This window comes from Vulpes vulpes, chromosome 1, assembly GCF_048418805.1.
Source record: "Vulpes vulpes isolate BD-2025 chromosome 1, VulVul3, whole genome shotgun sequence".
Lineage (NCBI taxonomy): Eukaryota > Metazoa > Chordata > Mammalia > Carnivora > Canidae > Vulpes > Vulpes vulpes.
In genome coordinates, this window is record NC_132780.1 from 85,501,551 (window position 1) to 85,517,101 (window position 15,551).

At 35.9% G+C, this 15,551-nt stretch overlaps 1 protein-coding gene across 11 annotated transcripts in view; it reads right to left on the reverse strand.

Moving 5' to 3' along the window:
* Nucleotides 1-15,551, reverse strand: part of UTRN (utrophin) — a 497,326-nt gene that overhangs the window by 20,049 nt on the left and 461,726 nt on the right. For 9 of the 11 annotated variants that reach the window (XM_025997956.2, XM_072719084.1, XM_025997957.2 and 6 more), the window contains 4 exons: nucleotides 10,194-10,330; nucleotides 4,980-5,018; nucleotides 4,689-4,754; nucleotides 3,564-3,629 (listed from right to left, as the gene is read on the reverse strand). In XM_025997956.2, the coding sequence (XP_025853741.2) occupies nucleotides 3,564-3,629; nucleotides 4,689-4,754; nucleotides 4,980-5,018; nucleotides 10,194-10,330 (308 nt within the window). The remainder of the gene's footprint in view (nucleotides 1-3,563; nucleotides 3,630-4,688; nucleotides 4,755-4,979; nucleotides 5,019-10,193; nucleotides 10,331-15,551) is intronic. The other 2 variants (XM_072719118.1, XM_072719087.1) reach the window with 1 other exon arrangement.

The window sequence follows — 15,551 nt, forward strand, 5'->3', positions numbered from 1 at the left end:
GGGAATTCAGGAATGAGAAAAATTCTAAAATGTACTTTAGAAATTTGCGAATACTTTTTTTTTCTTTTGCTTAAGTCATTCTGGGTTAGTTTTTCATTTTAGCCAACAACAATACAAGTTGCTAATATTCTGAAGCTGGTTGCCTCAAGGCAGACCTCAGACTGAAGCAAAAGAGCCAAGGCTTCCTTAAGAAGCCACCGAACCCTTGCTCACAAGCTGATAATACTGCCAAGTGGTATAGAGAACTGTCATCTATAGTCGCAGGAATGTGTCATGACCATTTCAACACTGGAGCTTTATGAAATTTCCAAAGAAGGCCAAGGTTAGAGTATGTGGCATACTTCCTGCTTCCACAGTAAGATGGTGTAGGAAACAAGGTGAGAGCAAAGAAAGAACAGCACAGCATCCTGATAAGAGCAGTGAAGATGTCTTCCTGTATCTTGTGATCCAAGGTATTAAATTATTAGATGAGAAACACAGAAGGGCAGTCAGAGAAAGAAACACTGGGGCTTGGTTGTTAACCCTCCCATCACAAATTCTGAGGAGTCATTAGCCCAAAGGAGGTAAGAAGCATCCTCACTGTAAGGTTCCATGCACTGGGAGAAAAGGTATTTATGGTAGGATGTGCAATACTTACTCACTTTGTCAGGAGTACTGGTTAAAATGGAAATGCTTAAGGAAATATTATAATCTCCCCATCTCAAGATCCTTAACTTAATCACATGTGCAAAGTCCCTTTTGCCACATAAAGTGGCACATTGGGCAGCCCGGGTGGCTCAGCGGTTTGACACTGCCTTCAGCCCAGGGCGTGATCCTGGCATCCTGGGATCGATTCCCATGTCAGGCTCCCTGCACGGAGCCTGCTTCTCCCTCTGTCTGTGTCTCTGCCTCTCTCTCTCTGTCTTCCATGAATAAATAAATTTAAAAAAATCTTTAAAAAAATAAAAATAAAAAAATAAAGTGGCACATTCATAGCTTACAAGGATTAGGATGTGAAGTTATTTGGGGGGTTATTAATCTGTCTATCAAGTCGGTTGAGTATCTGACTCTTGGTTTCTGCTCAGGTCCTGATGTCAGGGTCCAGGGCATGAGCGTTGGGCTCTCTGCTTAGTGGGGAGTCTGATTCTCTCTTCCTCCCCCTCTGCCCTTCCCCATTTGTGTGCTTTCTCTCTCTCAAAATAAATAAATATATCTTTTTTAAAAAAAATTCCCTCCCCATGTTCTTCCTCTATAGAAACATCAATGGACTCTCCTCTAGCCAGCAAGATTCATGGAGACAGTACTTACATCAGTAAGTAGTTACAGTACTTACAGTCTTACTTGACAGTAGTTACAGTAGACTTTTACAGTACTGGGTGTGTGGCAGTGGCATGCTGATACATTTAACAAGCTTTCCAGGGCAGCCCAGGGTGGCTCAGCAGTTTAGCGCCTGCCTCCAGCCCAGGGCGTGATCCTGGGGTTCCTGGATCGAGTCCCACATCGGGTTCCTGGCATGAAGCCTGCTTCTCCCTCTGCCTGTGTCTTTGCCTCTCTCTCTCTGTGTCTCTCATGAATAAATAAATAAAATCTTAAAAAAAAAAAAAAGCTTTCCAGGAAAATAAATGAATAAAAAGGCCCTGAATTGTAGCTTTTGCAATTTCTATGGCTTAAATACTTTCATCAAGGCCAATTTCAAGCTAATGACTTTACTGAAAGTAGAGTTTGGAAAAGATACACAGTGGAACACCAACTGACAAATACAATAAATTACCCCAGAAAACATAGATAATAGTAAAATGAAGTAGATAACTAGGGCATGATGGGGTTTGTTTTTTTGTCTTCATTTGAATCTAATTTATTTAATTGTAAGTGTATACAAATTAATTTCTATAAATGGCTGTGTTTAATGAACAGCTTACGAACTTCGGGAAAAAGGTAACAACTGGCTCTCACAACTGGCTCTAGCACACCACTGCACTGTAGGTATATAATAAATATTTTTGAACAGATGAATGAGTTAATATAGCTAATGACAGTGTATTAAAATGTATTCAGCTGTTAGTCATCTGATAACTTTTTCTCAGACATCAGTGTTAAATTTTAAAATAGAGTTTATTCTAACTTGAAGTAGGATGTACTAAATTTGAGCATTACCTTTCCTCCATTCACAGGGCATGACAAACTCATTTTAAATAATTTAAATTTGGTTTTAATTATTTTGGTTTTAATTATTATTTTTTATTTCATCGAATTCAACCTTGTGGAAATTACATTGATTTAGGGGATACTCTAGTCATCTAACTGCTTTATATAAAATACATACTAGTAGCTAACTATGAAACAAGCATTATAAATATGCTATTATCTTGATTTGGGAATTGTTTCATATTCATAGCACATGAATAATAATGTATAAATCACTACTCTATTCTTGTAAAGTATTAACATGCTAATGTTTGAAATTTAAAATTGAAAAACCTTCTGACATTTTTATTTGTAAGCTTAATGGACAGTAAAACAGTTTTTGAAATATTGATAGGGAGCTATTCTATATTAGACTGCTTCAGGTACTGTTCCTTGGCTCTCTCCATGTCTTTTTTTTTTTTTTTTTTTTTTTTTGGTATAAAACACCTGAGCACTATGTTCTGTAATTTCCTGGGTTGCCTTCCAGCTCCCACCAGATCCAAACAACAGTGAATTTACCTAAGTCAAGTAAACCTGACACTACTGAAATCTTTTAGACATCACACAAAATAAAAAATGATAATTCCAAGGAGGGGGAGCAAAAGGGAAGAGTTCCAAAGCAAGATGACACACAGTAGTAGGATAATCAGAGATAAAATATTTGCCTAGTTGGGACCCTGGGTGATTCAGTGGTTGAGCATCTGCCTTTGGCTCAGGGCATGATCCCATGGTTCTGGGATCAAGTCACATCCAGCTTCCTGCGGAAAGCCTGCTTCTTCTTCTTCCTATGTCCCTGTGTCTCCTTCTCTGTGTCTCTCATGAATAAATACATACAATCCTTAAAAAAAATTCGCCTAGAAAGTTTTTTTAAGTATTTTTCTAAAGTCAACGAGACTTTTCCTGGTTGCTAATATAATAAAATACTGGCAGAAGAAATAACACTTTTCCATGAAGCATGGGGAGAGTATGTCCAAGCCTGTGTGGTTCAAAGTTGTTAAATGGCAGGGATTATAGAGAAAAAGTGAGCCAGCAGAAGGAAGAGGATTCTATAGAAGGGCATGTATTCTGTGGAAATACATTTGTTAAATCCACAAGAAATATACGACAAATGGAATTAATATCTATACCTGTAATTCTAAATAGAACAATCTAATCTTCCTGAGGCAAATTAGTTGGCAAATACAGGATTTTTTCATTAATTTCTATGAAACAAAATAAACATATCCCATTTATATTTTCATGGCTTGAAAGCATAAAATCTGTCTAGACATTTTTGTAACCACACTTATCAATTTTGATTGGGATCAAAATTCAGAGCCACCATCAATGAAGATTATCCCCAACAGCCGTGACACAAGAACTCACCTCCCCAGGCACCACTTATTTCATGATTTACTTACACACTTCCTGTGGTAGAGCTGCTGTCAGTGACGAAAGATCCATTAGTCCTTTCCATCTGGGCCAGCCTGAAAAATGAAAATAAAGACGTTCCCTCGTGTGGTTCCACAGGGCATGGTCAACTGTGCTACATACAGTCTCTAGTTGTTCTCAAGTGGTCTTAATTGTGACAAAATATGAAAAGGTCCAAATCTCCTAAAAAGATTGGGAACTTAAAAGAACATCTAATGTTGAGTTATGTTTCTATCACACCTGCCTTAAAGCTTGTAGGCTTTCATCTTTTACCATGCTACATAGACTCCTAATTAACTTAGGCTCCTCACTGGTCTCCTGCACCCTGCAGTGGGTCTCCATTCTCATAAATCTGATTATGCTCCTCTCCTGTCTAAACACTCACTATGACTCCCCCTTTACCTGAGGACAGAATCCAACTCCTTAGCAAGTGGGCCTTCATTATTGGACTTTGGCTTCTGTTCCTTGACTCCTCACTCCTTTAAACAAACCATGTTCTTTCTCAGTTCATTGCTTTTAAGTATGCTTTTTCATTAGTCTAAGCCTACCTTTTTCCAGAAATTCTATCTGGCCAAGACTCAACTCATATATTATTATTTATATAATACTTGAACTAACCTTTTTAGGAATAGCTAGTTGCTAGCACCATAGACACTTCTATACACTTCTGAAAGTTTGTACATGCCATCAAAACCTGCCTATACTCTATACTGTTTAAGGACTCTAAAATAAGCCTCTATTAAGAAAGCATTAGCATAGATTTAATTACATGTTTTAATTCACATGTGCACCATCTCCTGAGAACACTTTCTGTTCCTACTCTCATTCATTGAAATGGGTTACATTATCTAAATCCTGCTTGTCTAGCGTATGGATTCTAATGAGGTCAATAATCACATCCCATGGAGATTTACTCTTCATAGAATGTACAGCAGGTGTTTGGTAGATTGGAAATCACAACATGGAAAGATGAGAGCCCAGATTCCAAATAAAATAGAGTCAAGACTCTTGCAAAACATCTCTCAAATCAAGGCATGTCGATGACATAGGATTCATACAGAAATAGATACATTTTGGGTGGCAGCGCAGCAGAGGGCTCCTTCGAAGCCTCTTACCGTGTGGCATACTGTTCTATTCTGGAATGGGTGTCATCGTGAAACAGCTGAGGAGACTGTGATGGGCTATAAAGGAAAAAGCAAAGAAATAGTTTTATGCCCAAATATTGATAGATGCTACTATTAGGAATGTTAGCTTAGTTAAATAGTGAATTTGCCATGCAAACAAACCATGAGGATTGTTACCCAGGAGGCAGACTATTCTTTTAGCTCAAGAGTTGCATAATCACCCCCATGCTAATGACACGGATCAGAGTACCAACTCCTGCAGATGGAGCTGTGAATACTCACTCATAGTGCTCCGGCCACATGCTGATGAGTGTGACAGGACTGCAGAGGGGGAGAGGGAAACAGAGGTCACAGAGCTAGCATTTGAGAGTGGTTTCAGACAAAAGCAGCGGGGTAGGGTGGTGGGGGGGGAGAGGACATTCTCCACTGTCTTTCACTCTCACGTTTGGTTGCCCTGAGGTGCACCACGGGGAATCAAAAGTAGCAGAAGTCCCTGTTTATTCTAGAGAAGATGCTGTGTACTCAAGTGCCTGGAGGGGCTTTTCACAGATATTACAGGATATTTGTTACAGGATAGCAAACACATGTCTAAATAGTCTCATTGAAAAAAGGAAACAAAATGTGCTAAAATGGCTTGAAAACATGAGATAATTTTAAAGATAATGTTCCATAATATAGTGAGGGATGATGCAATCAGATCTTTATTTTTCCTGAAGAAACCTGGTCAGAAATTCCAAAGACTACATTAAACACTAATGGCAGAATTGCAATAAAATGAGATTTCTTTTCTGATTCTTTGTCCGGTTTTAAATGTAAAAATGCAAATCCGAGAGTGCACAAAGTATCCCCTCCACCCAGAGACACTGCAAAAAGATTATTTTTTTGCAAAAAGATGCTACTTAGATTCTCTCACCTACACCCAGCCAAAAAAACTTCAAATTATCAATAAAGCTGAAAGCAACTACATGATGCTATACTTTTTTCAAACATATTTTCTTCCAGAAGTTCAGTCAATGAAAATTATAAGGAAACATGTTCTGCCTGAGTCGGGCCTGACTCTGGAGCTTGATCCTTCAGTATGGACTCCCAGCCCTGGGGACCCTCCAACCTCAACCACTGCCCAGAAATCCTCAAGTCTCCATGAAGTATCTCTTGAAAACAACTGAACATAATGAAAAACCCTATTTTTTTTTTTTTCAGGAGAGTGGGGGGAAGTGCCGATGAATGTGGGAATTTAAAAGTCTAAGGAAAATTAGTTCTCTATTTAATTAAGTAAATAAAAGTCTCCTGTACAAGTTCATGTTGACAGAAACAAAGAAGGAATGTTTAAATTATTCTAGATCCACGTGATCCTGTATTTCTATTATACACAGAAACTTAAGAAAAAGTTAATGATCTCATTAGCTTCTACTGGGAAGTACAAGTTAATGTCTGAATAGCAAAGATTAAAAGGAGATGAAGGGCATTTTACCGGGCTGAAAAAGAAACTACATGGCCCTACTTTCAAAAATAGGCATTTATCCAGACTGTGTTTGTCAGAATATCTGTAAATAGATTTAATCATCCACATACCTGCTAGTTACGACAATGAAACAACACAGCATTACTCAATAGTCATTACCTGTCCTTAACTCTGAGATGTGGATGTTAAATGTCAAGTGAATGACTGGTTATACACTTCCCAAAAAACAGTAGCTACTCAAGAGAGCATTTCTAAAATTCAGGTGTAACTACAACATCTGCAGCAAACATTAAGCCCAAAAAGAATATGTATTTTTGATCTTAATTGAACTCAGAAAGGCTTTGTGAAACTGCATGATTGGTTCTTGTGAAGTTAATTCAGTTAGCACAAAAGTGATTCATTGAACTAAGATAAGAACGGCAGAGGTAGAAAGCTGAACGGAAGTTCTCAAAAGAAAGTTTCTTATATATTGAGAACATTTCTAAGAAAAGAAATAAAGATTTAAAAAATCAAGCTTTAGACTTCATTAGCTTCAAAGTATTTTGATTTGTAGAAGACAAAGGCTAAGTGATAAATTTTCTCATTTAATTCTGGCAAAAACAAGGCAATATCCCCACTGCATAGTTAGAGTTTATAGTTAAAAGAGGGTTCAAAATAAGACACAGTCCATAATGTAGCCCATCCCTACTTTCCAGAAGCAGGGACTGAATGCGGTGTTTTACTTAATCATACACTAATATGCAATGAATTAGACTCTACTAAATATACTTTTGAAATATAATCTACTCTTTCCTTGAAGAACTTCATGATTCTTTCAATGCTTTAGGCTTCCAAGCCTTTTGCCTTCTTCAACCCATTTGCACCATAGTAGGTGGGGTTCCCAGCGTGCTCTAACATATAAAACATTCAAAGGCTCCCTACTATTTTCAGGATAAAATCCAAACATCCTTGGCATGACTTACAAGGCCCTTCATTCTGTGGGTCCTGCTTCCCTCTCCCTCTCATTTCTTGCCATGATTCCCAGTTTCCCTCCAGTTTCCAAAAATGATCTTGTCTCTGGGCTTTTGAAAATACATCCCTTGCCTAGAAACTCTCCCTCTCCTTCTCCCACACCAAAAACCCTGAACGTCTGGCCCTATTAATCTTCTAGGTCTCAGCTTAGCTGTCATTGCCTCCCAGTCCAATGTTCCTACAATCACAGTTACACTTAACAATGAGTTGGACCATGAAACTTATCTATTCCACTTCAACCAATACGAGGCAGAAGTGTCCATTTTTACTTCTTTCTCTTTAGGGAAACCAACCTACCTTGTAGCCAATAATAATCTCTCCCAATTCTCAAATTACTTTTGCTTAGGTTTATTTTCAATGGTTAAGTCTTTAATCGAATTCTACTAATTTATTTTGATTTATTTTTTGAAAACTCTTGCACACAGTTACTAAATTAATTGAATAAACCTAAGCATGGGTTTGTTTACCTCCTTTTAGTTATGACTCATTTTTCTCATAAATCCCCTTTATGTATGCACGTATAATTACTGGATAGGGGATAAGATACTACATTTTGCAGGGATGAAAGAGAAAGATGCAAAAGGAAATTCTAATCAGCTTCATAAATAACTTCAACACATTTACCACTTGACTGGTTTTTCTCCAATGTTCTCCCACAAATAGGAGAATAAATGAAATCAAACTTTACTACCCACTCACATAAATTGTTACACCAGAAGATTAAGTGGCCCTATACTGGAAAGGGCTCAGCAGAAAAATGAACTATACTGACTTTAAGAATGCATTCTAGAATTAAAAAAAGAAGAAAGCCTACCCACTCTATCTAGTATCTCATAAATCTTTTTCAAAAAGCAACTTGTGGCATCTGATTTAACCTTATACTCCTTCCGTTCTTTCTCTTGTTTTCCTCTCCCTGGAAATGCTGGTAAGTTCATGATGAATATGAAGATGAAATGAAGCATATTCAGAATTACAGCCAAAAATCACAGCACAAAATTATTTGCTATGTTTTTCTGTTCTTTTTCACTTTAACTGTGTCACTCAGAATAGGATGATTGATGTCAATGATTATTTTGACATTAAAAGGCAAATTATCCAAAATGCTTAAAAGAAGTATAAAAGATCGATCTGCCTGCACGATTCATATGAAAGATGTAGACTTTTGGGACACAAAATGCCAATGGTTTATCCTAAGAATGAAAGGCACATCACTAGTGCAAGCCTATCAAAAATATCTTGTAAATAAAAGCACTATGTGATAATTCTGTGCTTCAGGCAGCTAGCTATTCTGAAGGTTAATTAGATCTGATATCAAGGGAAGTAAAATTGTGCCTTTATCATGAGGTGTTCGCAGTTAAACTATATGTTAGATAGTAAAATGAACAAGAGTGTAGCACCATATAACCATTTGAAGAAAAGGAAAAAAATATACCCACAAAACAAAGAGAGAACCAAAAATCGACTTTTTCTTATGGACTTAAAGTAAATGAATAGCTCTCCTTAAACTGAAATTTCTCCAATAAAATTTGTTCAGAAGTGTACTGTGCAAAAATAACCAGGAGGCATAATATTTTAAGTGTACACAGTTTGATATCAAGCAAAGTTATCAAAAGGAATTTTTTTTGTATGCTTTAAGTGTGTGTGGTATTTTGAGATCTATCAACATATACTGTTGTGGACTTGTTCTCTATAGAGGGACCAAATATCTACTGTGCTTTGGCTGTGGTCTTTCTTCTTCTTCTTAGAAGCTCCACAAATCAACAAAAAACACATACAATTGTACACAAATGCAGCAAAGTCAATGGTCTGCAAATCTATATGGAAAGAAAATCCAGTCCAAATAGTCTATCCCTCTATTTTGACATCGTTGAGTCATGGACTGTCATAATACTAGACTATGACTGCTGTCTGCATCTCTTGTACACACAATAAAAGGAACTGAATTTTGAAGATTAAAGAAAGACGGATTTCACAAAGATTGCATTCAACACACATTTTATGCATCTCACTACAATTTTCTCTATTGGAGAATGTAGAAAGTTTCACACTTCACACCCCAACTTTTCTGTAGTCATTTGGGAGGGTATCTTTCTGTAACTAGAACATCACTATTTTTATGACTAGGCACTTTGCTAATGATTAGCAATAAAAGTTAATTTTTCCCAAGATTCAAGCATAAGAAAATTGCCTCAGCAGGTGTATTTAGGCTGAGATTTAAAAAAGTGATTCAAAGACTTAAAATCAGATCTACTTTGATCCTGATATGTAATTGTTTAATAATTTAACGTTACTTCTTGCATTTCTTCTGGCTTGCTTTAAAAATTCTTTCTCTTTTCATTTCAGGTTATAAATTGTTATTTTTTCTTTTCCTTATAATGCTATAGTAATTTTGTTACCTTGAGATTGTGTTTCATATATGCTTATAAACTCAAGTTATATACTTAGAAGAAATTTTGTCTGTTTTATGTCTCATATAAAGCTATCTCGTTTTGCTGACTTCATGTTCAAGACAAAAGTTAGAAATATAAGATTTTGATGAGATTTTTAGCACAGAGGTATCTGAAATAAGAAATTCAACATTATTAATAGATTTACATTAAAAACATGTAAAATAAGTACAAAACATACTACATGAAATAGCAAAATATCCTTACAGGAGGAAAAATGGAAAATGAATAAAATCATGAAACAGCATATAACACAATTTACTTTAAGTATTTTTAAGAGGAAAAGAGGTGACCAAGCCAAGGTTGAACACACAGTAATACATACTTTTAAGGTAGAGCAATACATGCAAAATTAAACCTAAAATTTTACCTGTGGTATTTTGTCAAAAGCAAGCAGTAAAAATTCATGTTGTGAGGACTGATTCTAAGTTCAATTTACCTCTTTAAAAATGAAACATTTTACCAAAACACAAACTCTTTCTGGTATCAGATCATTTCTCTTGTGTCTCTGACATAATAACAGATGATGTCAGAGAAGAGAGTACAAAGAAGTTTTAATATTAAAATTAAACTTACGTCTCTAAGTTGTCACCTTCAAGTACTGTCTGGACAGGCAGGTAGCCAAGCCGAGGATGTTTGGCAAAGTATTTCTTTGATCTGAACTTATTCTTCAGCACCTTTGTGAAGTCTCGTACATCTTCCCCAGAAGTTGTCTAGGAAGTTGAAAAAATTATACTTCTCTCATTAAAATGGAAGGAGATATCTAGCTACAATAAAATTTGAGCAGATATAAATCAACAGTTTCAGTAGCTTTATGTATTTTTGGGATAACAAGTCATGTCACGAAATCACAACCAGGACTCATTATTATTAAATATATCCAGCAATCAGTTCATAATTTTTAAAATTTTCTGTTGAAAATAAACCATGACTAGCTCATTTCCCCAATATTTAAAAAACTCGGCCAAAAAGTAAAATTAGTTTTGGCAATGTTACTGGTTGCTTCCTATTAATAAAAGAGTTGTGACTGCTATTAAGTGTTTAGGCATGATAAAAGATTCATATAATATGGTTTTAACTAAGGTGAGTAAGTAAGGGTGAGTATATAGCTCCTACTGACTTCACACGAGCCAGCATATGTTAATGTCTGGAAAATGAGAAAGTAATAAATAAAAAAGAAGGAACAGGGTGACAATATTGTAAGGAATATTGTCGAGTTTGTCTTTCCCAGCTATACAAATATATAATTTTTTGACACAGACTTAATTTGTCATGTTACTGTTTCCTTAACCATTTCATGATGATTTAGGGTTAGGTAGGCCGAAACCTATCCCTATTCCATCCCTTATTCCCATCCCATGAACTGTTCCCAAAGTTTCAGTTTCTTACTATCACCAATTCTAATTTTTATTTGCAATATGTTATACAGACACCAACTTTAGTCTTTCTGAAGAGGAATATAAAATATTTATTATACCTGCAGAGAACTAAATTAAAACCTTGTTTGCCTGATTCCCAGTTGGCTATTCAGTCTAAAAACCTGGATAGACCTCACTCCTATCACTTTACAAAACCAAACGAAGAGAAAGCTTCGATAATAACAAAACAAGAGCTAAATACACTCCCCAGTCAGTCTTTTCCTTCATGACAAGCATGCCCAGGACTCATACAAACTTGGTTTGCAAACAGAAGCTTAAAAAATATAATTATTTTTTAAAACAACTAAATTCTGAGTCAGCCCTTATGTGGTTTTGTTGCCTTCCATCTGCTCTCATTCTACCTACATGTGTCTGCTTCTAGCACACAATTTAGAGAACTTCTGATTCTCTAGGCTTGCAGAGAAGAGAGGAATAAGCCCAAGCTATTTATAATTAAAGTTCATCAATTTCCATTTTACTAAAAAAAATAAAAAATAAAAAGCACAGCAAGGACCACTCACATTATCATTGGGCCTTACCATCAGACCCATGTCAAATCTTTTTCTCAATAACTCAAAATAAACTATATAATGTCCATAGTTATTTAGGTACAGATCCTTCCAAAGACAAAGAAGAAGTATAGAAAATAAGCTATTAGCAAAAAGAAAAAGAATCCAAGGCGCTCCATAGGGGAAAGTGTTGCTAAGAGAGACAATGGCTTGGAGGTCCTAAGATCTAACCAGATAGAACAGGAAAAATAAGCAGAATAACATTTGGGAGTAAACAAGGAAATTTTTAGAGAAGGAATGTCTGGGACTGAGAATAAAGCCAAAAGGACATATCACCTACTGTAAAAGGACATTTGGACCTCTGGCAATGGGTTTCACAGCTGCAGATCATTACATTTATAGGTAAGTTCTCCCTGAATGTTTTGATAAAAAGAAAAATGGGAAGAAGCTTTCCATGATAGAAATAGAAAGAGAAGGCTCCTATGCAAAGATAAGCATTTATGACTCAATTTATTTTTATGTCTGCTCTTAACACATTGTTAATATACAGGGAGATAAGGAAGTACTGGCCTCCGGCTCTTACTTGGTCCACATCCAGCTGTGAATAAAAAAGTTTTTACCACTTAGCCCTGTGGTTTTCAAATCCTACCCAGGCTTTCAATTCAGGCAGTCCTTGAGTGGGGTAGTGGGAGAAAAGGCCACGTGGGCAAGGTACCACGCTACTTACCCTGCCTGCCTCCTCCAGGGCAGTCTACAATACAGTGCTTTTTATATATTCATGGGGTTAGGCAACCATCACCTCAAAAAAGAAACCCTGTACCCATTCGCAGTCACTCCCACTCCCACCTTAACCCTATCTCCTCTCCTTAGCTCCTGGCAACCACTAATCTACTTTCTGTTTCTATGGATTTTCCTATTCTGGACATTTCTTATAAATGGAATCATACAATATGTGGTCTTTTGTGACTGGCTTCTTTCACTTAGCATAATGTTCTTCTAGCTTATCTATATTTAGGTTTCAACATGAACTTTTGCTTGGGAAAAAAAATGACACATCATCCAAAAGTACACGTCCAATTCCACATCTAACATTCTTTAGCTAAATACATTCAAGACATGGAAGAACAAAGCAAAACCAACTGACCAACTGACCAACCAACCAACCACTACCACTAACAAAAAACTCATTTCCCATAAAACAAAAATACAAAGAAACAAATAAAAAGCACCTACTGGCTTCCCCAAAAGTTATAGCAGGGGCTGAAGTTAAATTTGAATTTGTGATAATGTTCAAATTTAATATTTCAAAAAAAAGAGTGCATTCTCATACAGAAAATGCATATTTTTGTTTCCTCATCAATTTTCATATTGAAGAGAAAAAAAGCTTTCACCAATAGTTATAATCTAAAGGCACTGAATTCACTAATGCCATAAACTCTCTGCAATATTAAAAGAAAAAATGAAAGTAATTCATCCCACAAGAACTAGGTGTTCTATTCAGGTTAGCAAAATGTAATTCTTTAGTTGAAGGAGAGCTAAGAAAATGATTTAAATCTATTTCTCACCAAAAAAAGTTAAAAGATATTTTTACATATTTGGTCTAATTTGCTATCTAATGACCGTAGCTAATATCTATCTATTTCAAAGCACTAGAGCAAGTTTGGTAAAAAGCAAAAAGGAAGACCACCCACCTACCATAATGAATATAATCAAATTCAACTCAATCTTCATGCTAGGTATAATGCTTTGTTCTTTTTCTTTTTTAAGCAAATAACTATTGATATTATGATCTGAGGATGAAATGGAACAAATCACTCATTACTACACAAATTATCCAACATTTTAAGTTAACCAATATTTCTTGAAAGACCAGGTTTTTATTTATTGCTATAAGGAAAGAAAGGAGGACAAAAGATTTTGCACATCTCATCATATGAGACAAGGGTAACATAAAGGCACAGAACTCTGCACATTATAAACAGCTTTCCTTCATTCTCATTTTACCATCAAGAGTGGTGAGATTAGCATCACTTTTTTTGATCCCTCTGAAAGCTTGCAGGGATTCAGACCTACATGTCAGTAATGAAAAAGCTGCTCTTGCACGCCTGGGTCTTTTCACTATACCAGCGCTATATCCCTTCTCCTAGAAAAACACAACAGTTTTAAGTTTTGTAAGAGAAAGAGCCCATAGCCATCTACTAAAATACTATTAATTACTACATTAAGCTACCCTGTGGCTGAGTTTTACCAAGTTTATATTGAAATGTCATTTTATTACTTTTTTTTTTCATTTTATAACTTTTAAATTGCATATCCAAGACATGTTTGTGTGAGCAGAATTAGGGGGAAAAATACACAAGAGAGAAAAAAGAAAAATTAAAATCTCTTGCTCTTTGAACACCTAGCAATAACCTTGTCTTGTTCACCCTTCTGTTGTCTCCATAATAACCATTTTCCTCATTTTTTATAAGCAACAACTATCTTGTATTTAAAAAAATAAAATTTTCACCCCAAAGTCTATCCCTAGGTGTTGTAGTTCATTTCAAAAAACTGATATATTTTAACTCACTTTGTAGATTCTCCTCCATACTTGCCATTTCCTTATAGTTCATCTGTTGGAAAACACAGGCAAATTGACCTAGCTAAGCTTTGCTGATGGCATATGTTTGACACAGTTCAGCATGCTCCTCAGTCCTTTGGATATCCTGCAAACTGGCAGCTGGATCCAGAGAATGCATCAACTTCAGGTGTGATCTGGCAAGACTATCAGTAGTGTCTGGTTATCACTCTTTTGTGATCCTAGCAGATTTCATGTGAAATGACTATATCCATCCAATGGGGGCTTCAAAATGATGACATCCTAATTCTACCATTCATTTTCACATATTAAATGAAATAACTATATAAAGACATGTCCCCTTGTCTGCTATTTGGCCACTCAGGAATATAGTTTATTCAGGAAAGGCAGGATTACATATTTGATTTTCCCTTTTATTGACCAATTTCTGCAGTAACACATTGGTTTCCTATTATCCCCCAAACATAACCAATTTTTTAAATTATTTTCACATGTTATTATGAGCTCATAGCTTTTTAACATATTTAATGGGTTTGGGTCTTGCAATTATTATCATTATTGGAGATCAAATTATATTACCTTTGGCCAGTAGAAGCCCCTTCCAGTTAGCCCCACTTTGTTTAAGCTCTACAGTTAACAATATATTTAATGGTCTCTACCTATTCTTAGAATGTTATTTCCTTGGTTATTTTGGTTGTCTGAAGCCTGGTCTCTAATAAATCTTCAAGAAGTGCTCATAGGACCAATATTATCTGAGTTCTTGTATGTTGATGATAATTTTCCTGTGTCCTACTAGACAGTAGAAGGCTGGTTTTTCTCAATATAAAATCCTTGGCTCATATGCTTTTTCCCTGAGTTTTTTTTTTTTAATTTATTTATGATAGTCACAGAGAGAGAGAGAGAGAGAGAGGCAGAGACACAGGCAGAGGGAGAAGCAGGCTCCATGCACCGGAAGCCCGATGTGGGATTCGATCCCGGGTCTCCAGGATCGCGCCCTGGGCCAAAGGCAGGCGCCAAACCCCTGCGTCACCCAGGGATCCCTTTCCCTGAGTTTCTAAAAAAAAAAGGTCCTTTCATTTTCCTTTTCGTATGAAGCTTTGCTATTATTTGACCTTCTTTCCTTTTTAAGTCATGTTGATCCTTTTGTTTATGACTGGAAGATTTTTTTTCTTTGACTTTAAAGTCCAGCAATTTTATCAGAACATATTATAGTATCAGTCATTCTGAGTTAATGTTCTCAGGCATGTGATATACTCTTGGTACATAGTTTTTCACCTTTTCTGGTGGGGAAGAAAGTTTTTCTTGAATTTTCATTTTTATTTTATTTTATTTTATTTTATTTTATTTTATTTTATTTTTAATAAATTTATTTTTTATTGGTGTTCAATTTACCAACATACAGAATAACACCCAGTGCTCATCCTGTCAA